Source organism: Musa acuminata, chromosome BXJ2-6 (assembly GCF_036884655.1).
Source record: "Musa acuminata AAA Group cultivar baxijiao chromosome BXJ2-6, Cavendish_Baxijiao_AAA, whole genome shotgun sequence".
NCBI lineage: Eukaryota > Viridiplantae > Streptophyta > Magnoliopsida > Zingiberales > Musaceae > Musa > Musa acuminata.
Genome location: NC_088343.1, coordinates 12,367,222 through 12,381,997, shown reverse-complemented (window position 1 = coordinate 12,381,997; position 14,776 = coordinate 12,367,222). Strand labels below are relative to the sequence as shown.

General features: G+C 36.5%; 1 protein-coding gene across 4 annotated transcripts in view; it reads right to left on the bottom strand.

The window, feature by feature from the left end:
* Positions 1-14,776, bottom strand: part of LOC135583873 (uncharacterized) — a 41,494-nt gene that overhangs the window by 3,708 nt on the left and 23,010 nt on the right. For 3 of the 4 annotated variants that reach the window (XR_010487780.1, XR_010487781.1, XM_065112789.1), the window contains exons 13-25: positions 8,971-9,018; positions 8,736-8,876; positions 7,082-7,231; positions 6,924-6,986; positions 6,719-6,826; positions 5,461-5,544; positions 5,336-5,383; positions 4,744-4,818; positions 3,275-3,370; positions 3,111-3,191; positions 2,956-3,027; positions 703-747; positions 514-597 (exon numbers count right to left, since the gene is read on the bottom strand). Coding sequence is in view for 1 of the 4 variants with exons in the window: in XM_065112789.1 (XP_064968861.1) it covers positions 514-597; positions 703-747; positions 2,956-3,027; positions 3,111-3,191; positions 3,275-3,370; positions 4,744-4,818; positions 5,336-5,383; positions 5,461-5,544; positions 6,719-6,826; positions 6,924-6,986; positions 7,082-7,231; positions 8,736-8,876; positions 8,971-9,018 (1,095 nt within the window). In the remaining 3 variants the exon portion in view is untranslated. Of the gene's footprint in view, positions 1-513; positions 598-702; positions 748-2,955; positions 3,028-3,110; positions 3,192-3,274; positions 3,371-4,743; positions 4,819-5,335; positions 5,384-5,460; positions 5,564-6,718; positions 6,827-6,923; positions 6,987-7,081; positions 7,232-8,735; positions 8,877-8,970; positions 9,019-14,776 lie in introns of those variants that run through there. The other variant, XR_010487782.1, reaches the window with a different exon arrangement.

Here is a 14,776-nt window from a genome sequence, read left to right as displayed (position 1 = left end):
GAATAATCCCTATAAAACTTCATTTGAAAACTCCTAAGACCCGACTTAAAAGAGCACTCAAGACTAACTTTGACTCAATGACTCAATATGAATTCAGAACTGACTCAAAACAGTATTTAACCAAAGTTGACAAAGGAAACCCAAATTGATACAGGCTGCAACCAAGTTAAACTGGTCCAGGTTGGGTGATGCCATGGTTGCATCAGAAACATTAGTGATGGTAATCTTTGTTCCAAGAAAACATGTATTCTCAAAAAAAAAAAAAGAATTGCAAATGTTTTCTTCACGATACTCTTCCTAATTCCAAGAGAGTTTTTGGTCAATGCAATCACTAAAAATCCTAGTGCCTACACCATCAAAGAAGTGAAAACCAGTAAGCAAAATTGTTTCTGTTTTAACTTTTCAAACACTCTCATCAATGTTATTGGCATTAAAGTGACTTAAAGAATGCACTGAACAAAGATCAGTTAAATTTTGTGTCACCACAACGTACTGCATGCAATAATAGCAAACCTGTAGCACAACAGAAAAAGACTGAGGCATTGTCTGAGTAACACATTTCAAGAATCCCACCCATAGTTTTGGGTACTTCCATATCTGTAGAAACAATCGAACAACAGGCATAATTACTTTGCAGGAGTAACCTCATAAAATACCAATTTGATCTTTTTCAAGGTGCCTGTATATAATACAATTGACTACCTGCTTACTTATAAGCCGTAACAGGATCTCCATTACAAAATCCACCTACAAAATAACAAACAGAAAATAGATTAAGTTGACACAATGAGCTTAAGATACAACACATTTTTATTTTAAACTTGCTCGTAAAGATTCCTAAAACTCCTCGTGTCAACCAAGGAACTCGATTTTGCAAAGAACGGTTCGTACAGGTCAATATTTACTGGTCCATGTGTGAACTACGACACGGACCATCCCTTATCAGATGGTCCAATTCCTCGACTTCTGACACTGCCAAACCTCCTCCTCGTGTTCCCCCTCCCCCCCACCAACCACAGCATAAGATGAAAAAAATAGTACAATAAATCAGAAAAGAGAGTACGAAAAACAAAATATGCATCCAAGCACTAGACAACTCAAGAAGTAACAAGATCTGGACCATGATACTTCTTATCTCCAGGGTATCCTGAAATGAACAAAGACTTGTTATGCTTTCACAAGTCTGGGATTTCCAGGTCTATCTTTTAGCCATTATTTCACCTTTCTGAGTGCCAAGTTGTTTCGACAGGCTCCTCTATTGTCAGTCCGTGACCTCTGGATGGCAAAGGTGTCCTTCGGGTGATCTTGTAGTTTCTATGGGGTGGAGATGATGGGTCAGTCCAAAGAAGGATAAGAAGTTTATTTTATTGAGTTATATCGATTGAGGATCTGCAATCAACCTCATGAAGAAAAGGAAGCTAGCACTGCTAGGCAGGTGTAGAAGTTGCCTGCCAGCTAGTTAAAGACAGTAACTTTGATTTCTTTACCTAACTTCTGTTGAAGATCCGGACACCTGCACTAGAAGAGAAATCTAAAAAAACTCAGTTCAAGATCCTTATTTTCTGTGTACATGGAATACAATTAGTCAATGAGCTCTCAGGATCAGCCTATACTATCAGTTACTAATGCAACTCAATCTCCATAAACATGTTATTGGTGGCTACAGCCAACTAGCAACGCAATGAACGATTAACCTCAAGGGAGACAGCCACCAGCCTATATTTGTCAGTCCTATCCCCTTTATAAGCAGGCAATGAGCTTGTGGTCTCGTTCATGCCTCATCCCTCATCATTTGCAAGGCTATCTAGGGAAAATAGCAGTGGAAGCAACATAGGTCAAGAATAGGGGACTATGTTGCTGCCGATTGCTTCTTCCATTTTATACATCCATAAATCAACATAGGTTACCATATCAATAATCCATGATCTTTGAGAAGGTGAGCTGACAACTATCATGTTCCTTTTCCAAATATGCCCTTGATGCTCGCAAGGAAGGCTCCACCTTTTACCTTCGACAACATATCTCAATCTGATCTTTCCACCATGACTCCAGATTTGACCTGATCTCAACACACTGCAGAAATGACAGTAAGCTCAAATATAATCATCCTAGTTGAGAGGCAGTGATACTAAGTTTCTTCTTTTCCTCTCAGTTGAAGCTAGCTTTTGTGAAAGATTTGAGGTCTTTCCAACTATTTATTGATGAAAGATGGAGTTCCTATCAGAAAGAATTACCAGCCAGTTAGCACTCTCGTAAGAACCATTTTATGGCCACTAAAACAATATAAATGTAAAAGAAAAATAACTACTAAAAATAAAAAATGATCCTCCATAAAGTTTATTACAAAAAAATCTAAACCTTGTGTTACTGAAAACCAGACATGATGCTGAACTTGAACATGACTAAACCCGGCCTAAGCAAATGCCAGTCTGAATCCTGCATTGACATGAAATCCTGCCATCCTCAATGATTCACTAGAAACCGTCTTATCGCAGGGCAACATCTTTCTTAACCTGAGGACAATCTAGCGTTCAATTAGTTTCAAGGATATTTTTATGTGTCTATTGACCAAAGAAGTGGAGTATCATCACCAAAGCATCAACAACTGAGAGCATATTGCCTCAAACTATCCAACATAGGAACCAAGTTTACATTTTGTGCTGAATTGCTGATCTTTAAGGTTAAGCAAACTCCATCAAAACAGACACATCCAGCCAAAGTCCAACCGCAACAGATTTGGATTGTGCTAAAATCTTACTCACTACATAGTCCACCTAAAAGACTTTTTTTTAAGTATTCTCTAATAAAATAGACAAACATTATATACCAGTTATTCACTAAGTTCCAACATATAAGCATTGCTAATCTCAACAGATAGAATTTATACAGAACAAATCATATAGAGGACACTTTGCCTAATATTCCCAAATTTATGATAAAATAATTACAACTTACCAATGAAGGGAATATGCCAATTGCTTGTAAGACAGTTCGCATAAACAACAAAGGAAGAGGTATCTGTTCAACCTGCAAACCTAGCTTTGCTAAGTAGCCATTATGTATAATAAGATATGGAGCCAAAAACAGTGACATGGTCAAGTGATACATACTAATTGATTCAACACCTTTGCCAACACCTGTTGAGTAAAAACTTTCCGCTGCTCAAAGCAAGCAGAGCATGCATCAATAACCTACAAAGCAAAGGCTTAGTTGTTTGCACTTTCACAACTTCATGGTAAACATTCAACTAATAAGAAAGGAGGGGGCTACAGACCTTTTTGAGTGGTATCCCATCTTTCACAGGATCTATCCCATGAATAGCAATCAAAACTTCAGCTGGGGTGAGGCATGGGCCAGTTTTAGGCGTTCCCTGATTAAATATCAGCAGAAAAGGGATATTAGGATAAAGATTTGTGATCCCCTCTCCAGCCAACAAAGAGGGTATACCTGTGAAATGATACCACTTCATGAAACCTAAGAAGAATTTATCTGATTATTAATTAGTTACCACAGCCTAGTTAGGATTGTGATATATCACGACTAGAATACCCTCCTCAACTGTGACACTTTGATCTTGTCAATTATGATAAGATTACACGATTTCTTGCAGCTTATGCATTTTTCCTAATATTAATGTTTTGAGATACACTTTGTTCTGAGAGCAAAACCCACTGCAACCCTTAACATCTTGCAATTAGATCTTGAGGTCTAATATATCTCGAGGATTTTAATGTTCAAAACCTTGCCAAGCATTGATTTATGTGATGCTGTAAATATTGTATGCATGAAAGTAATAGTGTACTGTGCAAGTTGCTCTTACTTATCATGTATTATGGACAATCAAGAATTTTGGCTCAGTCTTTATGAAAAAAAGACCATGGTAGTTTAAGACCTTAATTATTTCTGTTACTTTTTTATGTAGAGATTAGACCTTGGGCATCAACACGAACTTATGTTGTTAATAGATGTGGCCAAGCATACAAATATCTCATTGAACTGGGGTTTTGAAATTGTCCACCTTTCCAGAATATGGTTTCCTCAATGATCCTTCAGCAGGATGGCTAGACCACTGCTTGAGATCAACCAAACATGGTGCAAGAGGACACCCCAATAGCTTAGGTCTACCATAAGATCCATCATATATTTCATAGCAACCTGTCTGTCCCAAGAGTTTATCTGGCAACACAATATGCTCCCATGGGACCAGCTGCTTGACCATGATTTATTACTTCTTTTGGTATTTGTTACTTTCTCATTACTGTCTATGATATGTTCTCTAATTTTTCCCTTCTTTCTGTTTTCTCTCCACACCACTCACAACATTTGTCAAAACAATAATAACCCACCCAACCATGGATTCACACAACACCAGTGTGCCAAGCTGGGTTCGCTTCATTACAGACATCTCAAAGAGTATGTTTAAATCCATTTAACCTACAATGCTTTTAAATTTCGCGTAATTAAATATAAAAAATGAAAATTAGATAATTCTGGCATTGGCAATGAATCTAAAATATTTCTTTGTTTAGTACAAATCTTGGTAAATCAATAATTAACCACCAAATTAACGAGATCTAAGAGAAAACTACATATTGCAAAATCGTTTAAACAAAAATAAGGCACTCATGATTATTAAAACAATAAACTTATTGGTGACAACAATTAATATAAATTATTTATGACAACGCAAACAATGACTGAAGCAACGTAAGATGCAATACTTATGAAGTGAAAAAGGAATACCTGAAGCACACGACTGAGGGCACCTTGAAAATTTTCTATTGGCAGATTAACAAGATGGGGAAAAATTGGAAATATCTAGAAAACACATCAAATAAACCAATATAAGAATCATACTCAGAATGGCAAAAAAAGCAAGAGTTAAATTGAATTCAATAAAGGAACAGTGACCATGAAATATTATCATCTTCATTGTAAAGACTGAATAACATCCAAAGAAGCAAAATGAAACAGGACAGTAAAAGTTAAATTATATTGATAAAGAAAATTTAAGCAAGAAACAGCCTTGTTAAACTTAATATAAAATAACAGTTTTTGCAGGTTTCATGGACACCATATGAAAATGAATTTTTTTTTTTAAAATTACCAGATACAAAGCAACAAAAACTATCATATGAACCAATCCTTTTAATTAGCAAGCAGGAAAAAAAAATATTCAAGCTTGACATTTTAACAGCACAGTAACCAATTAAACAACATGTAACTTGCATGTGATATGATGGGCAGGATCACAATACTCCTAAATTTCTAATAGAAGACAACATGCTCATATAAGTTACTGAAGATCCATAGAAATGGAGGCGGATACAAAAACCTCATCTTTTGTTAGGAAGGGCAATACTGGAATCAGAACATCTGCATCCTGCAATTAATAGCAACATTGATTAAGAAATAAGGTAGACATATTTTCATCATCTCAAAAGATATATATTAATCTACCTTCATTCTTGAGTGATATAACTTCTTAACAGAAGAAATCAAATCTTGTGAAGGAACGATGCCATCTGTTAATGTATGTAAAACCTGCACAAAAATTACAAATCTGCACACAGTTAAATGTTGAGTGAAAAAGATAAGAATTATGCTATCACCATCATCAAGGGCTTTCCTTCTTTTGTGTCTATGACGGAAGATCTAAAATTATATTTTAGGAACTCAAACACATTTTAATTTTGTACTAAGTTCCTAAACGCCAAAAAAATATAAATGATATCCTCTCCATTAGTTCAAACCAAGGTTCACCATACCATCGCATACCGCTCGGTACAGGTGGTATGTCCCGGTCCAATCGGGGATCAATACGAGCGGCATGGACTAGTCTATCGATACACCCCATCGTACTGTATGTCAGTACATCGATACATATCATACCGACAGCTAGTCAATACACCGGGACGAACCGGTAAGGCGAACTATGGTTCAAACGACCCATATTTTATAATGAATTGATGAAGAAAAAATAATATCATTATACAGACATGGCAAATCACAAGTACCAATAGGATATGTACCACATCAAAATGGAAACATTCATTATTTTTTTTGTTATATTAAAATTTCATATGACAAACAATAAATTATACCGACACGAAAAGAACCAAATGTCCTTTAATGACAACAGTTATCCTACTTATCCACCACAGTTGTCAAGATGCTGAAACAAACACCACTTGATCCAAACAAGATGACTTGGAAGCATTATTAGCATCTCATAGGTATATATATTTTTTCATAATTCCTTAAAATATGCTCCTCTTAACCAGGGTCTGCCGTACCGAGCCGTACCGCCCGGTATGGGCGGTACGTACCGGTCCGACAGGTTGTCGGTACACGGACCGACTGTTACCAGTCCGAGAGTACTGTAGCGGTGTACTGTAGTACTATAACAGTACTACAGTACTCGATACACCTGGATGTACCACTCGATATACCGTACCGTACCGGTATCGAGCCCAGGTCGAAATACCGGTACGGTACGGTATTGCGAACCTTCCTCTTAACAAAGCATACAGCACATATCAACCATTTTAAGGTATCAATGTTTGTACAGATCATCAAATATTTATTCCGGTAATAAGATAAGTGGTCCTTGAGCTATTCGCGGTAGCAAAAGACATGATATTTTTGGCCTATTTCTCACTCATAATAAAAGGAAATTTAAGATTGACCACAGAGTGCATTGTCTTATTCTGAACACCTTCATAAGAAGATCTTCACTTCCAGTTGGTGGATCTGAGATGATAGCAAGGAGTTCAGGAGAAGACCCTACAGTGCGAACCAAGATGGGAATCTGCCTGTGAACAGCCTGCACAGCTCCAATGGTTTTAAAAAATGCAGTTGATGAAATAGCTGAACAACATCTGTCACAAAGATACAACTTATGATTGAGATAAGGACTACACCTCTTTTGCAGCCTTTGATATGTTTTTATATATTGTGAAAATTTCCCTGAGAAGAGAATGCTTCTGCAAAGTAGCATGAGAATTTGACAAATTAATTCAGAACAAGAATTGAAGTATGAAAAAGCACATGATGGAAGAGAATGCAAGCCTATTAATACCTTCGTGCAAAGGGCAAAATAAAGTGACATGCACCGCTGTGCCTCTGATATCAGAGAGGACATTACATTCTGATCTAAGTGGGTACTGGACTTTAATGCATTGTCAGATTGCTGCCCTCTGCTACTAGATGGTTTTCCCAATTTAGAATCCTGCAAAAGTCAAAAACAAATAAATGGCAAGAATCATGCTATGTCAAAGTAAAACAGAAGTTTTCTTTCACAGGACAACAGTCCATGCAAGATATTGAACAATGAAAACACTGAAAAATATATTGTTTAACAGAGACTTCAAGAAACATGAAAACAGCCATGAGATAACCATCATCAGCCCAAGATGACCTGATGACTGAAAAATAGAGGTGACAGCTGGTAACAAAAGGCAGGCATGTTCTTCAAATTTGTTGTCAAATGACAGAATCTCCCATGACTTCAACAGTTATGTGAACATAGATACAGTATTACAACATCCACAAGATATTCAAAAAGAGTTCACAATAATTGCATCAGTACTGAAATCAACTAGGGAAAGTACAAACAAGATCACCAGGACCAATCAGATCGAGTTGATGGAATCAAAATTACAGAAGTTAGTATTAAAAATATAAAAGTTCATGATAATAGAAAATAAAGAAAGAACTACAAAAAACTTCTAGAGCAAATTATATGCTAAAAAGATTTTTGATCTACATATTTCATAAAATACCAAGCTTCCTAAAAAATGAGAGAGACAAAATTATACATTAGATAAGAATAAAATAATGAAGAATAAATCTTTAGAAGTAATTATTACAATAATTTATAAAAAAATCAGACTTCATATAAAGACAATAACATAGTAAATAACCAATATATATCATACAAAATACTCAACCACTTTAAGCTTTAAAGATAGCAATAGAACCCAATAGGGCACCAATTCAGACAAATAGAACGGCAAACAAAGAAAACACTTATTAAAGAGAGCACCCATCAAATATGAGACTACTGACAAAACTCACAAGATGTCTCTTCTATGTTAGGGGATATCATATTTCCTTAATAGGTTCAGAATCATCCTTTATTCTTCTATTTGCTTTCTCAATATCAAATCCCTTGTCTTATTGACAGTGGACGAAAGACATTGCAAACATTGCAATAAAGGTGGCACAGTTAACAGAAATAACAAACACAATAGTCGCACCGTCTTTTCACAACCATAGTCATAGGTTTCTTTTCCATTTTAGCTCAATCACGATTTCCCTTTTCTCCTATTGAATTCTTTTCCTCTTTTCTCTTCCACTGAGGCTAGAAGTTGCCAATATCGTCTCACTCCAATCGAAATTGACCAAATCTAACCGATTTCAGCCAAAACTGAGTTGATATTGCATAGCAACAGTAGGCATCGGGTGTTTCTGAATCAACCAATACCATGAGTCATTTTCCTAATGGTCTTTTCCTAATTTGGCACTATTTTGAATTCTTCAGAAAGATTTTTATTCAAAGGCTAAACTAAAAAGAGAATCCTGAATTATCAGTAAATAGATACTGACGTAGTGCTCTAGTTCTTTCTGCACCCCATCCATGAACCAATAGTGAAATTGCTTGACTTCCACAGCACACAGCACTAGTTAAAAGTCAAGAATAGTGAAAAGGTCAAGATTCTTTTTAAACAAACCTCTTGCAATCCAGAAGTTGATTCATCAGTGTCCATGTCCTCAATTGCAGGAACATCATCTATGACTGAGTGAAGTTTGTCATGAGCAAATTCTTCAATTTTTTGAGATACGCCTGGCATAGGAAACAGTTTATTTGCTACCTACAAGTATCAAAGAACAAAACAAGACTATATTAGACGAAAAGAGTATTGTTAACTCCAATTTCTAGAAGGTGTGACCTCCCATAAGAATTACCAGGCGTATTGCTTTCATCCGCACTTCTTCTGCAGAGTGTACTGCACTCTGTTGGAAAAAATAGAATAAGGAATAAAAATAGACATAATGATGGAAAAATTGATTGTACTTACTGCAAGAAAAAACCAAACTAATGCTAACTAATGAGTGGGGAAAAGATGGATAGACCAGGTGAGATGAAAATTCCTGTTTTACCACCTATATAGCTCGATCACAAAGATAAATGTAGTGGATTGTTCTAGTTATCTTGCTGGATTTGCACCACTTAGCTCATGCCTCACTTAGACCTAAAGAATTCATATGAGCAACTATTTGTCCATAATAAACTGCCACCACATTTTGGGAGAACATTAAATAAAATGACTACATATCTAGGCAGAACATTAAATGTTCTCAATCACAAGAACTACAATGACTACATATCTAGAGACATGGTGATCTGAGTCTTCAAATAAAACATTAGGCAGTGTCAAATGACAGTCACGCACAGAGATATTAGCAACTTCACCAACCGATTCCCATAAACAAAAGTTGATAAGAGAATAGCACAACTAGAATACCTTGCGCCCAAACACTAGGTAACAAACTAAAAAGTACATGTAAGGTCATATTCATCCTTTGTTAATAATTCAGTCGCCCATTAAATTATGATTAGAAATAAGCAAGAAAGAAGGTACTGTCTTCCACTGTTGATGGCATATGAGAAAGGAACAAAACATTACGATAACTACTACTAGCACAAACTAGACAGTTTAAACCAGGAGGTAGTGCACATAATAGAAAGACACTTATTCCTTATTTACTGGTGTTCTAGCATGGCGCTCATCATTCAAGAGGTGGCCATCAACAATTTCCAGAATGAAATTTGAGATTTTGCAGGGCTTTCGTTTCATATTTGACAACTCAACTAGTAATTAAGCACCAACTGAAGCAAGAAAACTTTGCATAGAATACAATTCATGATCATCTATAACAACATGAAACTGTATAGATGCTGCACCTACTCAAAAGCTTATCCTTTCTTTCAATTATGATTATTCAAAAACTTGTTAAAAAATTTATACTCCAGAAGCATCATTTAGCCACTAAATTACTCAGCAACAAATAGCGATGTAATAAAAACACTTCTCTTATAGATAATCATTTCAGTGAACCAACCCGCAGACTAAAAAAATTAAAATCTCTGATATGCAGTTGCATAATCCAAAAATCCAAGTGCAAGTTAAAATATGAAAATTACCACCAGAACTATGATTTAATAATGCCATAAACTCAGAAATAATTTCCCTTTTTTCTCAAACCATGACCCCAGTAAATGTTGAGATCTGTCAATTCAGCTGTGATTTGATTTGATATGTCAAGATCTGCTACGATTTGATTCTTGACATGCTACCTTATTTGAAGTGATAGACTAGGATATAATTGCTGATTCATTCCTAGTTGTATTACCATATTTGTGTACATTTGCTAGTTGTATATAACTATATATACTAGATTAGCACCTAGATTTATTTAGGCAGCTCTTTCCTTTCTTTTCTCTTGTTTGACTATATGTACTTCATCCTATATACAAACAAAAGAGAGAAATGAGAAACTCAATTATATTATCTTGTTCCTGGTATTCAAGCAAGATTAGGTTCTGTTTTTCTTTTTCTGCCGTCTGTGGTATACGGTAAATTAGTTTCTTTCTCTCGGCCTTAATTATCTAAAGTCCACTCTAGTGACTCTTCTTATTTCCAGCCATGTCTGAAACTCCTAAGTTTATTTTTAATCTTCTTAAACATGCCCACACTCAGTCTTACCATCAATTTGAGAGTCATACCCATAAGATCTCTACCGTTAAACTAAGCTATCAAAATTTCATGAAATGGTCTCAATCCATGAAGATCTCGCTAATGAGTAACAGGAAGTTCAAATATGTGAATGGGGCAGCAAAGGCATGAGCCTTGGAAGATGCTTCATACGAAACTTGGGAGATTGAGAATGCGATGGTGATGTCGTGGCTATTTCACTCCATGCAACCAGAAATCAACAAGACATACCTTCTTCTTCCTACAACCAGTGATGTAAATAGGCACTTGGGCACTCGCCAAAGCGCTCGGGCGAGGAGAGGCGAGGTGAGGCCCGAACGCCTCGCGTGTGGACCAGGCGGCACGCTTCAATGAGGTGCCACTTGGGCGCTCGCTCGAACCCAGGCGATGGGCGCTTCTGGCGAGCGCCCAGTTCAATTAAGTGAACCGAACTGGTTCAAGTCTAGTTCGGTTCATAGTTTCTTACCTCAAAAGCCACGCTTCACGCCCGCCTGACATCGAGGAACCTAGCGCTGCTTCTGCCTCTGCCACCGACGCATTCTATTGCTGCCTCCGCCACAGACGTAGCGGACCGAGCCTTCCTCTGTTACAGACGGACGAGTCCGACGACCCCTATAGCTTCCCTCCACTGTCGCTTCCTTCTATTGTCGAGGGAGAGGACCACAGGTTCCTCCGCCACCGACGAACACCCTCAGGAGCTGCCGCCGCTGCTATTCGCAACTTTCCCCGCTGTCATTGCTAGTGTCCGCAACTTCCCTCGCTGTCGCTACCACTGCTGTTGTTCACAACGCTGCTACAACTTATCTTAAACTAATCCTCCGCCGTAGTTGCTATCTCCCTCTGTTACTGAACAATTTTTTTCTCCCCCCTCTAACTTTAAGCAATATACTATTAACTATATGTTTTTAATTTAATATCATATTTTTATTTAAATAAATATATTTTTAATTATATTATATATTTTTTATATTTTAATGAATTTTTTCTCCCCCTCTAACTTAAGTAATTTACTGTTCACAATATATTTTTTAATTTAATTTTTTTATTTAAATAATTATTTTTTTAATTATATTATATATTTTTTATATTTAATATTTCAGAGCGTCTCGTTCCGCTCGGGCAAGTGCCTAGCATCTCGGGCGTTTTGAGACCTTACGCCAAAACCTAGTGCTTTTTAAATCACTATCTACAACTAGAGATATTTGGGATGTTTGTCAATAGAACTTACTCCAAAGTAGGTTTTATTAAGATTTTCCAAATCAAAAGTCAAATTCAAAAGATGAAGCAAAGTACATCAAGCATCACAAATTACTACAATAATCTATGAGGTCTATTGGCTGAATTAGACCTATATCAAAATCTGGAGATGGAATCAGCTACCAACACTAAAAAGCTGAGAAATCTGTTGGAGATGGAGAGGGTATTTCAATTCTTATTGGGGTTAAATTATGAATTTGATCGGGTATGTAATCATGTTCTTAGTAGACAACCTTTTCCTGATCTTGATGAAGCATTTACCCTACTTCGAAGTGCTCAAAACCAACAGGAATTGCTAAGCAGTAAACAAACAAATTATGGCAAGCACATGGGGGAAAACTCTGCCTTGGCAGGCTCAAAAAACTACCCAACGCCAAAGAAAAGATGGGAGATGATGTGATTATTGCAAGAAACCAAAACACACCACAGAGACATGCTGGAAAATGCACGATAACCGTTAAAACTAGAAAAACAATAAGAGTAGCAACCAAGGGGTTAGAGGAATGTAGGCAGCCACAGAGATTCAAGTTGGAGGAAATCAAAGGGGCTTCGAGTCACCTTTGTTCAGTAAAGAACAGCTAGAACATCTGTATGGACTTCTTAGTCAATCTCAAACCAAATCCATCTCCTACATGTTCTCATTCAAAACAAGGTAATATTCCTACTACCCTCCATATTTCCTCTAACCAAGCACTTTGGATAGTTGATTCGAGTGCTAGTGATCATATGACCCATCTTTCTCACATGTTCTCCTCCTATACTCCATGTCCTGTAACCTTAAGTTCATATTGCTGATGGATCTTTGTTGTCCCTAGTTGCAGGAAAAGGTTTTGTTGTTCTCTCAAAGAATCTAATTTTCAAATTAGTTCTACATGTTCCCAACCTATCATATAATCTCTTATCCATAAGCAAACTCACTAAAGATTCAAATTGTATGGCTAAATTCTTTCCAACTCATTGTGAGTTTCAGGATATTGGCTCGGGGAGGATGATTGGCAGTGCTAGAGAGGTTGATAAACTCTATTACTTTGACGGCAATGGTTCCTTGGATGGACAAGCTCAAGCTATAGGTAGTTTCTCTTCCTTTTCTGATATGGATGAAATAATGTTATGGCACTAAAGATTAGGCCATCCTAGTTTCAAGTACTTGAACAAGTTATTTCCTTTGCTTTTCAAGAATAAGAATACTCCCAATTTCAGTGAGAAATGTGTCAACTTGCCAAACATCATTGTGTCATGTTCCCTTCACAGCCAAACAAACCGTCCCAACCTTTTTTTTACTCCATAGTAACATTTGGGAGCCTTCAAAAGTCAAAAATACTAATGGAACTAGGTGGTTCACTACTTTCATTTATGATCATATTAGAGTTTGTTGGGTATATTTGTCAAAAGAAGATTCTGAAAATGCCATTGAGTATTGTATTTCAATACTTCTACAACATGGTCAACACCCAACTCCATGCCCAAATACAAATCCTTAGAACTGATAATGAAGGATAGTACTTTAAATCCATTCTTAAAAACTTTCTAATGGAAAATGGTATATTATCCATCAAACCTCTTATGTTGATACACCCAACAAAATGAAATTGCTGAAAGGAAAAACAACCATCTATCAGTGATAGCTCGAGCCATTATGTTTACTATAGGAGTTTCTAAATATTTTTGGGGAGAGGCTGTACTGATTGAATCCTATTTAATCAATAGGATGCCAACCTGAGTATATCATTTACAAAAACCCCTAAACATCCTCCTACAAACCTATCGACAAACCCGAATCTTTAGTAATTTGCCTCCGAAGGTGTTTGGTTGCGTAGCATTTGTTCAAATACATAGTCATAACCAAGGATTGAAATATCGTACCGTATCGAAGTTTCGACATTCGCTCATACAGTACGATACTGTATACCAAGCGATATATCGTTCGGTATACCGCTCGATATATATATATATATATATATATATATATATATATATATATATATTTATTTATTTATTTATTTATTTTTATATATTTTATATAAATATTTTTATAAAAGGCGACGTCGCGTTGCCTCGACGACGTCACCTCGTTTATATATATATAAGGTGACGTCGCGTCGCCTTTTCCTTCTCCCTCGCAGGGCCACGCTGCCTTTTATAAAAATATTTATATATAAATAAATATATATATATATATATATTTTTTTTTTTTTTTTTTTGTCCAGTAACGGGCGGTCCATGTATCGGTCAACTGATGAACCGGTACGGGCAGTATTATTCGAAACTGCATACCTTGGTCATAACTGCACCAAACTTGATCCGCGAGCGAAAAAATATGTTTTTCTAGGCTTCTCACCACCTTAGAAGGGATACAAATGCTTTGATCCTCTTGCAAAACAGTTCCTATATAAGTATGGATGTCACCTTTTTTTAAAATCAAACTTATTTCTCCCAAACTTCTCTTCAGAGGGAGAATCATATGGAAGAGAAGTTTTGGGAAACTATTATAACCCTACCTGTGAATTCTCCTTCTGAATTCATTCCTATCATACATACATCTCTTGAAAATTCACCTTCCGAATCTATTCCTTTGACAGTCTTACCTTCTCAGCCACCATCCTATTCCATGTACCACCAATCCAATGTTACAACCTCAATCTATTGTGTCAGAACATATAAAATATGATGCAAGGAGAGACTTAGTGACTGATAAACAGCAAGCAGAGCTACGTGTCTATACACGGAGGCATAACCAA